The sequence below is a fragment of the Erpetoichthys calabaricus genome, chromosome 2 (assembly GCF_900747795.2).
Source record: "Erpetoichthys calabaricus chromosome 2, fErpCal1.3, whole genome shotgun sequence".
Lineage (NCBI taxonomy): Eukaryota > Metazoa > Chordata > Cladistia > Polypteriformes > Polypteridae > Erpetoichthys > Erpetoichthys calabaricus.
In genome coordinates this window covers 236,595,518-236,610,908 of record NC_041395.2, presented here as the reverse complement: position 1 = coordinate 236,610,908, position 15,391 = coordinate 236,595,518, and the positions used below count along the sequence as shown (strand labels likewise).

At 43.6% G+C, this 15,391-nt stretch overlaps 1 protein-coding gene across 1 annotated transcript in view; it reads left to right on the top strand.

Moving 5' to 3' along the window:
• Positions 1-15,391, top strand: part of LOC114646892 (matrix metalloproteinase-21-like) — a 37,962-nt gene that overhangs the window by 19,078 nt on the left and 3,493 nt on the right. The window contains exons 4-6 of the mRNA XM_028795282.2: positions 4,981-5,122; positions 12,343-12,600; positions 13,800-13,972. Of these exons, the coding sequence (XP_028651115.1) occupies positions 4,981-5,122; positions 12,343-12,600; positions 13,800-13,972 (573 nt within the window). The remainder of the gene's footprint in view (positions 1-4,980; positions 5,123-12,342; positions 12,601-13,799; positions 13,973-15,391) is intronic.

The following is a 15,391-nucleotide window of genomic DNA, read 5'->3' as shown; positions in this document are numbered from 1 at the left end:
TGAGTGGGGAGAAGAGCACTTGGCAGTGATATCTCTGCCAATGAGCAGGTATCCTCTAAAACACACATAGCTGTGATCTCTCTCTCAAAAACGTCAAACGTTACTCTTTAACAATCCCTAGATGATAATGTCTGCTGAACAAACAGGTATCGCTAGCTAAGCAGAGGCAAGGTACGCTCCAACACATGGCAACGAGTAGAGCGACTCGAACGAAGGCTGGCACGTCAATTAGGATGACCCTATCTGGCTTCCTACTTCTGAGGTCCTGTCTTCCTCTCCCCTTGACCTACAGCCTATCTCTTGGATTCACGCAAATAAATTGGCACCGCAAGCAAACTATGATACTTAGCGCGATGAGAGAAGTCACAAAATGATCCGGAATGTTCAAGCAAATTATAGAAAAAAACCTGATCTAAATCCGTTAAGTAGTTTGCTCATGAAAAGCACACAGATGGACAGACGTTGGATTTTATATATATAGAGATGTGTTTTGTTTGACAAATACAGCTATATGAGTAGAATGTCTATAATTTGATAACTAGAAGAGTACATGAAAATGATATGTTACTTTGCATGCTACAGAAGAGGACACATTCTCATTAAAGTGTACTGTACAATGAATTGCTTCAATTTCGTTCAGTCAGAGAACATATCAGGTGCATGGTGTTTCACCGTATGATGTTGCATATTTAGTCTTCAGTAATCTACTACAGTATATGAGTGTTACTTCATCGCTTTATCTCAAATTACATGTCTACAGTTGTTTATCCTGTAAATATATGCTAACAAGGTGGTGCTGTGGTAGCGCTGCTGCCTTGCAATAAGGAAACCAAGGTTTATGTTTTGGGTCCTCCCTGTATAGAGTTTGCTTATTCTCCCTGTGTCTGCATGGGTTTCTTTCAGGTGCTCTGGTTTCCTCCCACAGTCCAAAAATATACAGGTTAGGTGGATTGGCGACAGTAAATTGGTTGTGTTGTGTGTGTTTGTCTGTTTGTCTGGGTGTTTAAACTGAGATTGGCTGATGCCCTGTCCAGGGATTGTTTCTGCCTTCCACCCTGTGCTTGCTGGGTTAGGCTCCAGCTTCCCTACAACCCTGCTCAGAATTACGTGGGCTTAGAAGATGGTATGGTACAGTATATGTGTTAATAATGTGCACTTTGGAATGTTTGAATAATATTTACTACATGGTATCAAAGTTAATGTACCTCCAGTGTTCATGTCATGCCTGAAGTGCAATTACATCGAAACGAGAGGCTGCCCCACCTGCGCACATTACTCATGTGGTGAAGATAAGGGGGTTTCATTTTAGGTTGAATACACCTTTTGTTTCTCACTAGTTCTGTATGTGGTTTGAGCTACTCACTCACAAGTGAATTTAAACCTATTTTTTAATGTGGGTGACTGCTGTGTGATCATGAGAAAGATGATGAGGCTCTGAGACTGAATTAGGTACTAAGATTGATTTGATTGACTGGTACTTGAGCGAGGTGTTCTATGCAAACTTGTTATTTATGTGAGTATTTAGTTTTACACTGAGATTACCTAATTACCACTTTAAATGTATTCCATAATGTATAGTATTTTGGGTAATTAGATCAATTCAAATTTCGGATCACATTCATACTTCACACAAATTACTCCAGAGTTCACTTTGTTCTGTACTAAGACTACCATTTCTCAAGTGTCTTGGTCCAGTTGATTTAGTCTGCACTAGAGTGCAATTGGCATGTTCACATTTATCTAAATGAACTGGAGTACAAGGAAAATCACTCCAGTGTTTGAAAAAACACTCCAAATGAGGTGTGGAAACAATTGTAGCCACTTATGTATGAGGTGTCCTGCCATATTTCAAAGTAGCTTGTGTATATTGCAATAAACGTACAAGTCAACTAAAAATGATAATGACATTTTTATATACCAAAGGGTACTTTTTTAAATAAATAAGTTTCCATGTTGTCTGTGTCTCTATTTCATTAGTAAAATATACAGCTTGCACACATACAGTTTATGCTGATGCAAGCAAAGCATCACAGCTTAGTGAATCTACTTTTATCAAAGGCACCACCTACACTGAGCCACATGCATCGAAAGACTCATTGCCATTGGAGAGAGCTGAGTTGCACACCTTTCCACTGATGTATAGTTGTCTATGATTGGTCATTTGTAGTACTTCTCACTTTTGCACATAAAAGGCAGGAAATATATTGCACATACAACAATTCATCTTTACACATACGCTTTTGTGAGAGTGCATGCGGATTTTTTGGTTGATGTGCAATAAAGGCTTCAGCATTATACTAGGGAAATGTCTTCTTCAAAAAAAGAAAACATACATTGGGGAAGTCCTAGAAAAGATATGGAATGCCATTGATATGGAATATGAAGAGTAACAGTTCCGACTCTGTTGAGAACAACACACTTGCTGAAGTACTTGATGCTATGGTTGATTTATGAGTGCTGCTTAGTATAACTTTGAAGCATTGCGATATGCAGTTTTACCATATCTGGATGCTGTCTGCTGCATGTTCTCTCTATGTCAGTTTTTTGAGTAGCACTCTTCCAGTTTCAACTTCTACACTGTACCAGGTGGAAGCTTCACTTGAGGACACCTTTTCAACGAATGTTACTGGCCATATGAACTTTAATGAGGGCCCACTCTTTGATCAAATGTACTTGTATTGTACCACACTGCTGCTTAAAGTTTCATATGAGGATCCTCACCCAAACGAGTAGAATGTCACTTTCACAAAAGATTGCTCTTCAATTGAATGTTGCTTAATCATGCCATGCCACTGCTTGCAGCTTCATGTTGGGATAACCCACCCTGCACCCTCTACTTTGATAGAATGTCACTGTTCCACTCCACTGTTTCTTAGTATGCCAGTTTTTGAATTCCATGCCAAAAATATGCTGTTTAGGTTGATCAGGCAGTACAATGAATGAAGGCAGGAGAAGATGTGTGATTTGCAGGACAAAAACTCCAATGTATTATATAAAATGTTTATCTCTATTTAGTACTAAACAGAAATTGGACAGAAATGAAAATATGAAATATAATTTTGAAAGTAAAGGTTTGGAGTACTTACATACATATTTACAAATTTGTTATTTGTTGCATATATATTGTAACAGATAGAGGGCGCTATCGCTCCCTTGAACCCTTGTTCGAGACGCCAGGCACCAGATAAAAGTCCAATATGACTTTATTTTATAATAATTATGTGCACCAAGCACTCTCCACTCCACTATACTCATAAATAACACAATAATCAATAAACAATAACTAATCCTCCACTCCCAGACGCGCTGCCACCCTTCCACCCAGCTCAGCTCGACGTCTGGGATTTCCCATGGTCCTTTTATAGTCCGTGACCCGGAAGTGTTTCGCCCTCAGTCTATGTGACTTCTTAGCACTTCCGGGTCAGATCCAAATGTTCTCTTTTTCATCCCGGAAGCACGTCATTCCCCCTGTCGCTGTGACTAAGACGTACAGTACTTCCGGGTTATAAGGCACGTAATAGTCTCTAGGCCTTCCTGCAGCGACCCCTGGAGGCTCTCCATGGTATCCAGCAGGGCTGTGATGAAAAACTCCATTGTCCATGATGCCCTGCTGGAACTCGAGGCATCCCTATGCTGCAGGCAGGGCTCCATCCGGCGGCTAGGAGGTGTTGACCGGAATATATGGCCGGCAATCCCTCACTATATATATATATATATATATATATATATATATATATATATATATATATATCCATCCATCCATCCATCTATTTTCCAACCCGCTGAATCCGAACACAGGGTCACGGAGGTTTGCTGGAGCCAATCCCAGCCAACACAGGGCACAAGGCAGGAACCAATCCCGTTCAGGGTGCCAACCCACCGCAGGATACACACAAACACACCCACACACCAAGCACACACTAGGGCCAATTTAGAATATATATATATATACATTCTCTCTAAAATGAAACTAACTGCAACTGCAATACTTGTTAAGAGATTGTTTAGTTGCAAGAGACTGTTTCCAAAAAGGGGGACATTTTGTGCCAAATAGTGTAACTTTGCAGTGCTGTGGGATATGCAGTCTAAACATGGTACAATGACATCTGACAGGAGCACAAATGAAAATTTATTCCAGGGTTGTGCATCATATAATGTCTTAGTTATATACTGTAAAATCCGTTTTTTTGGAGAGAAACTCCTAAAATGCCTAATGTGTTTGTTTTATTTAATCGATATAGGTGTGAAACAAAGCTTTTTATTTATATATAGATTTTATTTTAAAAATATGTAGTGTTATACTCACTACTGTTCAGTAATTTGAAGATCCTTTATTACATAAGCAGAATAATAGCCATTCATTTTTGAATATGTAATTTAGGAGCAATAATGCCCAAAACCCGTTGGGCATAAGGGAAAAGACAATATATATAATCTCTTTTAAAATAAAAAGGTTCAGCTCCTTCAGTTTTTCCCCATAGCTCATATTTTGCCATTGCTCTTATGTGTACTTTCTCTACAACATTTTTTTTTTTTTTTTTTTGCAGTATGGAGACCAAAACCACACACAATATGCCAGACAATGACTTATATGCCACTCATCAGGATATGTAACCTAATATCCTATTAGCCTTTTCAATGGCTTCTGTACTCTAACGGAAATCGAAAGTGAAGTGTCCACAATGATTCCTAAGTCATTTTTATAAAGTGTACATTTATTACGTGTCCTTTCAAGTTTTGAAATTCCTTTTGTGTCCTATGTTTGTACCAGTTTTGCACCCATCTACACAATATGCCCTGAAATTCCTATTCTTTGAGTTTGATTTATAGCCTCTTATGTGGTACCTGAACAAAACCATTGTACAAAATCAAGACAAATAATACCATATGCACCTAAGTACATAAGTGTGAAGGATTAAGACACTTGACAGTAGAATCAACCTCTAATGTCCATAATGCTTATTTGTTACTTTCCTTCAGGTGGCAGTTCACGAGATTGGCCATGTGCTAGGATTACCACATATTTATCGCACGGGGTCCATTATGCAGCCCAGCTACATTCCCCAGAATTCTGGCTTTGAAATTGACTGGCTTGACAGAAAGTCTGTACAAGAACTTTACGGTAAGTCCAATGCGAGTAAAGCAAAATTTGTATGAATGAATATGCAGTATATACAAAACAAAAAAACAAGAGCTTTGCTTATACTGGGAAAAATTTCTAGGGTTCGAAATGTTAAAATTGTCTTATATAGGGTTAAAGATATTGAAAGTCACTCTACCTTCTAATTTGTCTGGATTTTCTATCATCTATTTCTCTCTCCTACATCTTTGTATTAAATTGACTGCCCTTTCTTTCCACTAGTGAACTGCTGTCATGTCTCCTCTTGACTCAGAACTGTTCCAGATAATATGTTATCAAACCATAAGACCATATTACCTCCAGGTGGCTCCAGCTTATACAACACCCCTGAACTCTTGTTTCCTTACACAAATGAATTCTGGAACTAGTTCTCTTCCAGTTTCTTTATGGCTCTAGTTCCACAATTGGACCATATCACCACGGAATATATACTGGGTACACACCCTCAAATAGGGCTAAAGGTGGTTAAATAAAGCTTCACTGTCCATAAACAGGCACATAAGCAATGCCAAATAAAGGCTTCTAAATATTCTGCCTTATTTTGACTAGTTCTACTACAAATTAAACTTTTATTTTTTTCTTTATTATAATATTTTAGAGCGCAAAAGCAAAACAGTGAGAAAAAATGTATTTTTTAAAGAGATATCTGTTTTCCGTGTCCATTTTCTTGACTGTTAAGTTTGCAGAGACATGGGGCCTATGCTAACAACACATGGTGCCTGTGAGGAAGTTCCTTGAATGGGGATATAATGTCATACACAGGCCCAACATGAACCAAATTAGTGTCACCAGTAATGGTGGGGGCAAGTGAGAGTGGAGAATCATGGAAACACCACATCAGGGGCAACTCCTCCAGACATCAAACATAGGTCCGTGCTGTTTAAGACAACAGTGCTTGCAGCTCTGCTATCAGTTCTTCAGAAATAATAAGAAATTTGACATAAAAGTATTCAGCATTGTAGCATTTCATTTTCTCAGATTCTAAAATTGAATATATCAATATATTAATTTTTCCAATTGACATACAAAAACAGTGTATGTCATGCCAAAAGAAAATAAACAAAGCCTTCAACAATTTGCTGAAAAGGAAAAATCAAAATGGTGACATTTATAAAGTATTAATTCCTTTTGTAAATATAAGGCTAAATGTGTTCAGGTGCAGTGTATTTCCTTGCCAACTTACCCAATTTATTGATTATCTCAACCTATTTACGAAATGTGTGGATCCCCTGCTTGATTAATCCCCTCTCTCACATTGACATCCAACAGTGTTGGTTGTGGTTTTCCACAAAGCAAACCAAAATGAAGACAAAAGGGCCTTCAAAACAAGGCAGCAATGTAAAAGTAGCAAGATCTGGGGAAGAGCACAAGACTATCTCAAAGGTACTGAACATTCTGAACTCAGTGCAGTTCATTATGTGGAATTGGAAACAATGAAACTGTGACCACACTGTCTAGGTCTATCTGCCCCTTTATACTTAGTCACTGAACAAGAATGGCACTTGTCAAAGAGGCTGTGATGGCAATTGTCACTCAGACCGAGTTGCAGAAGTCAGTGATAACGATCAGAGAGAATGTTCACGGCTCAACAATCTCCAAGGCATTGCAAGAAAAGGGCCTTTATAGAAAAGGAGGAAGCCCTGGTGAAAAAAAAAAACGTATCTTTTCCCAAAAAGAATTTTTAAAATGTTCCACCAATCCCACTGAAAAATGTGAAGGAGGCTGCATCACATTTTGCAGCCTTTAGCAGAAGGGAACTAGCAGTCTGGTTAGGGTTGATGGAAAGCCACAGATCCTGAAGAGATACCTGCTCCCTTCTGCCAGAAAGCTTAAACTTGTCTTTCAACATGATAATGACCGAAAACACACTGCCAGAGCTACAATGGAGAGACTTAAAATGAAGAAAATTGATATTCTTGAGTGGCTCATTCACAGTTTATGAACTTACCCCATGTAATATCTGTGGAGAGACCTAAAAATTGCTGTCCACCACAGCTCCCATACTAACTCAGCACAGCTTGAGCCATTTTACAAAAAAGAACTGGCAAATCTTGCTCCACCTTGTTGTGCAAGGTTAATAGATGCTTCTCAAAAAAGCCCAATAAAACACTGTTACAGTGATAGCTGCGAGGGGTGGTTCAGCCAAGTATTAAACTGTCGACATTTCAGTTATTTAAATGTAATTTTTTAATTTATATTTTCCTTACCTTTTTGATCAGCACTGTGAAAGAAAGTATTTGATGTACAAATCAAACATCCATCCATCCATCCATTTTCCAACCCGCCGAATCCGAACACAGGGTCACGGGGGTCTGCTGGAGCCAATCCCAGCCAACACAGGGCACAAGGCAGGAAACAATCCTGGGCAGGGTGCCAACCCACCGCAGGACACACACAAACACACCCACACACCAAGCACACACTAGGGCCAATTTAGAATCACCAATCCACCTAACCAGCATGTCTTTGGACTGTGGGAGGAAACCGGAGCGCCCGGAGGAAACCCACGCAGACACGGGGAGAACATGCAAACTCCACGCAGGGAGGACCCGGGGAAGCGAACCCAGGTCCCCCAGATCTCCCAACTGTGAGGCAGCAGTGCTACCCACTGCGCCACCGTGCCGCCACAAATCAAACATTCCAGTCAAATTCATAAAAATCCCAGGTTGTGACAATTATTTATGTGAACAAGGTTGGGAAGTTAAATACTTTTTCAAGGCACTGTAGGTAACTATGATGGTCTGCTGCCCCATTAAATTCCATGCCTGGTTGTTGTATTGTGCCCATTGCTGTTAGGGTAGGCTTTAGTCCTCTTCATTGACCTTGTAACAGAATCAGTAGATTTGGAAAATGATTGGATGAACAGTTTGGATATATTAGCAGCTCAACACGAGGAAAAATGTGCTGGACCTGGATGTGCTGCCTTTGCTGACTGGGATTTCAAGGTAATGGACTAGTGTGTTTAACTCAATCCAAATTATTCTCATTATTATTAAGAGAAATGTACTGCTAAAAGTGTGTTAGGTTTACCTTTCAAATCTTTGGTTTAAACTTTGACACAATGGAGTTTTTTTGGAATGGCATCTGGAACTGGGATACAACATGGATGTCATATTGTTCACCTTGTTGCTGTGTTCAGAGAGTGACAGATGTTTTTCCCCACATTATATACTGTAGAGTAAGAACATGGGTTTCACAACTACAAAGAGTTGGGATGCCAAATGACAGCCCTGTTTTGGGTTGAAAATGGAAAAAGAATAGGCACAGGAGGGTGCAAAACACAGCATAAGGTGCCAAAATTAGAGTAAAACAGATCTAGTGGTTAGGAAGGTCTTCTGGTTTACAAAGGAACACCAACTTCCATCCATCCATCCATCCATCCATCCATCCATTGTCTCCCGCTTATCCGAGGTCGGGTCGCGGGGGCAGCAGCTTGAGCAGAGATGCCCAGACTTCCCTCTCCCCGGCCACTTCTTCTAGCTCTTCCGGGAGAATCCCAAGGCGTTCCCAGGCCAGTCGAGAGACATAGTCCCTCCAGCGTGTCCTGGGAATTCCCCGGGGCCTCCTCCCGGTTAGACGTGCCCGGAAACACCTCACCAGGGAGGCATCCAGGAGGCATCCTGATCAGATGCCCGAGCCACCTCATCTGACTCCTCTCGATGCAGAGGAGCCGTGGCTCTACTCTGAGCCCCCTCCCGGATGACTGAGCTTCTCACCCTATCTTTAAGGGAACGCCCAGACACCCTGCGGAGGAAACTCATTTCAGCCGCTTGTATTCGCGATCTCGTTCTTTCGGTCACCAACCCATAGCTCATGACCATAGGTGAGGGTAGGAACATAGATCGACTGGTAAATTGAGAGCTTCGCCTTGCGGCTCAGCTCCCTTTTTCACCACGACAGACCGATGCAGAGCCCGCATTACTGCGGATGCCGCACCGATCCGCCTGTCGATCTCCGCTCCATTCTTCCCTCACTCGTGAACAAGACCCCCGAGATACTTGAACTCCTCCACTTGGGGCAGATCTCGCTACCAACCCTGAGAGGGCACTCCACCCTTTTCCGGCTGAGGACCATGTCTCGGATTTGGAGGTGCTGATTCTCATCCCAGCCGCTTCACACTCGGCTGCGAACCGATCCAGAGAGAGCTGAAGATCACGGCCTGAAGAAGCAAACAGGACAACATCATCTGCAAAAAGCAGTGACCCAATCCTGAGCCCACCAAACCGGGACCCCTCAACGCCCTGGCTGTGCCTAGAAATTCTGTCCATAAAAGTTATGAACAGAATCGGTGACAAAGGGCAGCCCTGGCGGAGTCCAACTCTCACTGGAAACGGGTTCGACTTACTGCCGGCAATGCGGACCAGGCTCTGGCAACGATCGTACAGGGACCGAACAGCCCTTATCAGGGGGGCCGGTACCCCCATACTCTCGGAGTACCCCCCACAGGATTCCCCGAGGGACACGGTCAAATGCCTTTTCCAAGTCCACAAAACACATGTAGACTGGTTGGGCAAACTCCCATGCACCCTCCAGGACCCTGCTAAGGGTATAGAGCTGGTCCACTGTTCCGCGACCAGGACGAAAACCACACTGTTCCTCCTGAATCCGAGGCTCAACTATCCGACGGACCCTCCTCTCCAGGACCCTGAATAGACTTTTCCAGGGAGGCTGAGGAGTGTGATCCCTCAGTAGTTGGAACACAACCTCCGATCCCCCTTCTTAAAGAGGGGGACCACCACCCCGGTCTGCCAATCCAGAGGCACTGTCCCTGATGTCCATGCGATGTTGCAGAGGCGTGTCAGCCAAGACAGTCCTACAACATCCAGAGCCTTGAGGAACTCCGGGCGTATCTCATCCACCCCCCGGGGCCCTGCCACCAAGGAGTTTTTTGACCACCTCGGTGACCTCAGTCCCAGAGATGGGGAGCCCACCTCTGAGTCCCAGGCTCTGCTTCCTCATTGGAAGGCATGTTAATGGGATTGAGGAGGTCTTCGAAGTACTCCCCCCACCGACCCACAACGTCCCCGAGTCGAGGTCAGCAGTGCACCATCCCCACCATATACAGTGTTGACACTGCACTGCTTCCCCTTCCTGAGACGCCGGATGGTGGACCAGAATCTCCTCGAAGCCGTCCGAAAGTTGTTCTCCATGGCCTCCCCAAAACTCCTCCCACGCCCGAGTTTTTGCCTCAGCAACCACCAAAGCCGCATTCCGCTTGGCCTGCCGGTACCTATCAGCTGCCTCCAGGGTCCCACAGGACAAAAGGGTCCTGTAGGACTCCTTCTTCAGCTTGACGGCATCCTTCACCGCCGGTGTCCACCAGCGGGTTCGGGGATTGCCGCCAAGACAGGCACCGACCACCTTACGGCCACAGCTCCGGTCAGCTGCCTCAACAATAGAGGCACGGAACATGGCCCATTCGGACTCAATGTCCCCCACCTCCCCTCGGGATGTGGTCGAAGTTCTGCCAGAGGTGGAGTTGAAGCTACTTCTGACTGGGGGCTCTGCCAGACGTTCCCAGCAGACCCTCACACACGTTTGGGCCTACCACGCCTGACCGGCATCCTCCCCCCACAATCGAAGCCAACTCACCACCAGGTGGTGATCAGTTGACAGCTCCGCCCCTCTCTTCACCCGAGTGTCCAAGACATGTGGCCGCAAGTCCGACGACACGACCACAAAGCCGATCATCGCACTGAGCCTAGGGTGTCCTGGTGCCAAGTGCACATATGAACACCCCTATGCTTGAACATGGTGTTCGTTATGGACAATCCGTGACGAGCACAGAAGTCCAATAACAAAAACACCGCTCGGGTTCAGATCGGGGGGGCCATTCCTCCCAATCACGCCCTTCCAGTCTCACTGTCATTGCCCACGTGAGCACTGAAGTCTCCCAGCAGAACGAGGGAGTCCTCAGAAGGTATGCCCTCTAGCACACCCTCCAGGGACTCCAAAAAGGGTGGGTACTCTGAAACTGCTGTTCGGTGCATATGCACAAACAACAGTTAGGACCCGTCCCCCCCCCGAAGGCGAAGGGAGGCTACCCTCTCGTCCACCGGGGTAAACCCAATGTACAGGCTCCAAGTTTGGGGGCAATAAGTATACCCACACCTGCTCGGCGCCTCTCACGGGGGCAACTCCAGAGTGGTACAGAGTCCAGCCCTTCTCAAGGAGATTGGTTCCAGAGTCCAAGCTGTGCGTCGAGGTGAGTCCGACTATATCTAGCCGGAACTCTCAACTTCGCGCACTAGCTCAGCTCCTTCCCCTTCAGAGAGGTGACATTCCACGTCCCAAGAGCCAGCTTCTGTAGCCGAGGATCGGACCGCCAGGTCCCCGCCTTCGGCCACCACCCAACTCACAATGCACCCGACCTCCTTGGCCCCTCCCATAGGTGGTGAGCCCATGGGAAGGGGGACCCACGTTGCCTCTTCGGGCTGTGTCCGGCCGAGCCCCATGGGTGCTGGCCCGGCCACCAGGTGCTCGCCATCGAGCCCACCTCCAGGCCTGGCTCCAGAGTGGGGCCCCGGTGACCCCGCGTCCGGGCAAGGGAAAACGCCGTCCAAAATTGTTTTTCTTCATAGGAGGTTTGTTTGACCGCTCTTTGTCTCATCTCTCACCTAGGACCAGTTTGCCTTGGGTGGCCCTACCAGGGGCATAAAGCCCCGGACAACAGAGCTACTAGGATCATTGGGACACGCAAACCCCTCCACCACGATAAGGTGGCGGTTAAAGGAGGAACACCAACTTCTGCTTGAAATTGGTCCTTAACTTTAACACAGATAAGGAGCCTTGGCTTGAGCTGGGAGAACTTTTTGCCTGCAAACTGTGCTCAGTCAAGGGGGATGGCATAGCGGGCTGCTTGTGCTGATCGACACATTTACAAAACAAAAGATGCTGATAGTAGAGGTGCGAAGGGATTTAAGGTGGGCCGGGATTATGAGTTTTTTCGTAGGCTTCAGGAATTCTAGTGTTAGTTTGATGAAACATTAAGGTGTGAGATCTGTATGATGAATTGGAAGTGAGTTTCACAGCTACTCTGGTCGAGAAGCCTCTGGATTGTGCACAGAGAGGAAGATAGAATTAATGATGGTGCCCCCTCTTGGCTTGGAGACATATTGCTTGTCTTTTTAGAATCCTGAAAAATGACTCAATCACTCGTATGTAACAATATATAAAATAATGTTATTTCCATTTCTTTCCAGGCAAGTGCGCTGGCCCTTTCAATGCTGTGTTTGACTGGGTGCGCAAGGAGAGAACCGTTTACGGTGAAGTAGTTGTCCGGTTCAACACGTACTTCTTTCGGAAAAACTGGTATTGGCTTTATGAGAACCGCAACAACCGCACACGTTATGGAGACCCCATTGCAATCCAGGTGGGATGGCATGGAATACCTTCAGATGGCATTGATGCTTTTGTTCACGTTTGGACCTGGAGGATTGATGCAACGTATTTCTTTAAGGGTAACCCAAACTTTCAGTTTGATGTTTTTAAGCAGCACACCATTTTATGACAAAATATTTGAATTTTTGTTTACTTAACCTATATTGTACAATCCACAACAGTCTTATATATTTTATGGCACAAAAGACTAACATATACAGTATACATTAGGCAGCATGGTAGTTAAGAGTGAGTGCTTTTATCCCTCTCTTGTAACTGTCTGAGGATTTTCTCTAAGTCATCCACTTCAAGTTATGTGTCTGGGTTATGCAAAGTGGGAAAACTAAACAAACGCATTGTATGTTTGCGTGATATGAAAGACTGGCACACTGGGCAGGGCTACTCCTTGCCCTAAACCGTAACAACTGGGATAGCTCCCATAACTCTGAAGCTGAAAGGGATAGATTAAAAGAGTTTGTATATTTCATTTAAGGTAAAATTGTTGCAATCTAAATTTATCCAGTTTACCACTTGCTTATCTAGTGAAAAGTGACAGCCTAGCAAGCAGGTACAGATTGGGAGCCAACCCTAAACAAGGTACCAGTTTACAACAACATGGCACATGTGCACACATTGAGTCAGTTAACCACATGCACACAAGCCTTTGGGATGTGTCTGGTTTTCAAAACATTATTAAGCGGTTGTACAGAAGGTTTAGTAATCGTCAGCTTTTCTTAAGTTGTTTTCATGTTGAAAACTCAGCTGACAGTGGGGGAGTTGTCTTACAGTGTTTTCACTAAGCAAGCATCCAGAAAACATGAAACATTCCAAGAAATCCTTCCCTGGCTTGACTTTGTCTTGCCGTACCTTCAATTAAAGTCACATTATGGTTTCTTGGGATAAAAATAGACAAACATAGTCAGTGCTAAAGTATATTTAATTTGTACGTAACACTTTGGATTAACATTCATAGATTTTCATTCTATGAGGCTGAGTATATTTAGTATTGTTATTTGCCAAGCAAGATATTAAGAGTGTGAAGGCAACACATAGGATGTTTTCTTGTCCTTCTTCATTCACAGGCTGACCTTATTTCTCTTTTCTTTAATCAGTCAATCATTTTGCACAAGAGCTGACGACACTTTACTAGGTACCTCTGACTGACATTTTGGGCTGTTTTGTAGCCTGAAAACCACATTCAAGTAAAAAAAAAAAACAATTTTAAAAATTACACCTATTCATCGTAATACATTTTTTCCTTCCTTGTGTTTCTGAACAGGCACTCAGTACTGGAGATATGACAGTGACAGTGACCAAGCATATGCAGAAGACTCTGAAGGCAACAAATACCCACGGCTAATTTCTGAGGGATTCCCAGGTATCCCCAGCCCCATCAACACAGCCTTCTATGATAGAAGAGATTACAGGGTTTACTTTTTTAAAGACTCTCTTGTAAGTATTACTCCAAATTTGAATCACTCCTAGAATTCTTAAATACCATTTTACCAGATCATCCATTATACGTCTTAAAGTTACACAATCCTGCTAGAGCACATCTTGAATTTTTCTTGATTAGTAGCTCCAAACCATGTCCAGTAGGTACCGTATTTCCCCGAAAACAAGATCAGGTCTTGTATTAATTTTGACTCCAAAAGATGCACTAAGGCTTATTTTCAGGGGATGTCTAATATTTATTCATGTACAACAATCTCCATTCATTCAAATACAGTCATATCATCTTCTTCTGGAATATTGTCATAACTCTGCACATTCAAACCCTGAATTCAAGCCTGAATTTCTTGCAACTCCAGCCGCTTTTAGGATCCTCCAAGATCGATGTGCACGCTTCGATGTTTGATGAATGGTTCAATGTGGTGAAGCAAAATGCAGACATACAAATGCATTCCTGGTGCTTTGATATTCAAGCGCTGCATATTCCCCAACAAAATAACACGATACATTTTAAAAGTCTCACATACCATCTTCTGTGCCATCTTTTTTTTTGTTTTTTGCACCTTCACAACAGCATCCGAATGTACGGCGGCGTATTTAAGCCACAGAGAAAAAAAATTAAGGACATGGTGAAAAGGTCTGTTTTGTGATTAAAGTGGAAATTTCAGCTTTAATCTCAAAATGTCCACTTTAACCTCGTAGTTTACTTTATCATTAAAGAAGACTGTCGTAAATGTCATCTTAAACCCGACCCAGTTGTTAATTGCTCAGTGCTTTTGGGGCTTCTCCTGACCTGACAGCAGCAGCAACTCTCTGCACATTTAGAATCCTTAGATTTATACTTGATATCACTTTCATGATGAAATGCATTAAATTATGTATGTTACATTTTACAGATAAATCGTTAACTTAATTTAAATAATGAATATTGTTAATAATTACACATATGGGGACAGCACAGTGGCAGAGTGGTAGCGCTGCTGCCTCGCAGGGAATCACATCATGTTTTCCTGGTGGTTTCCACAGTGTGCTCCGGTTTCCTTCCAAAGACTTGAAGGTTTGGGGATTTGGTGAAGCTACAATGACGCCAGCGTATGTGCGCTTATGTTCAGCTTGCGATCAGCTGATGCCCCGTCCAGAGATTTTGTTTCTGTCTTGCAGCCAATGCTTGCTGGAATTGGTGCATCCCCAGATTGATGGATGTAATCATTAAACATCTTTTTTAGAGATATTGTGGCAAGGTGTCCTCAGAATTTAATGGATGTTTCGGGAAATACACAACACAGCGAAGCCGAACGTCTTCTCACCGTGATGATATCTCGCACTGCCACTTGGTGGAATCTTCCAGATTTGCGTAAAGTATGCGCGCAAGTATAAACAGTACAACGCTTGCGTGGCAGTAGCAACCACAGGCATAAA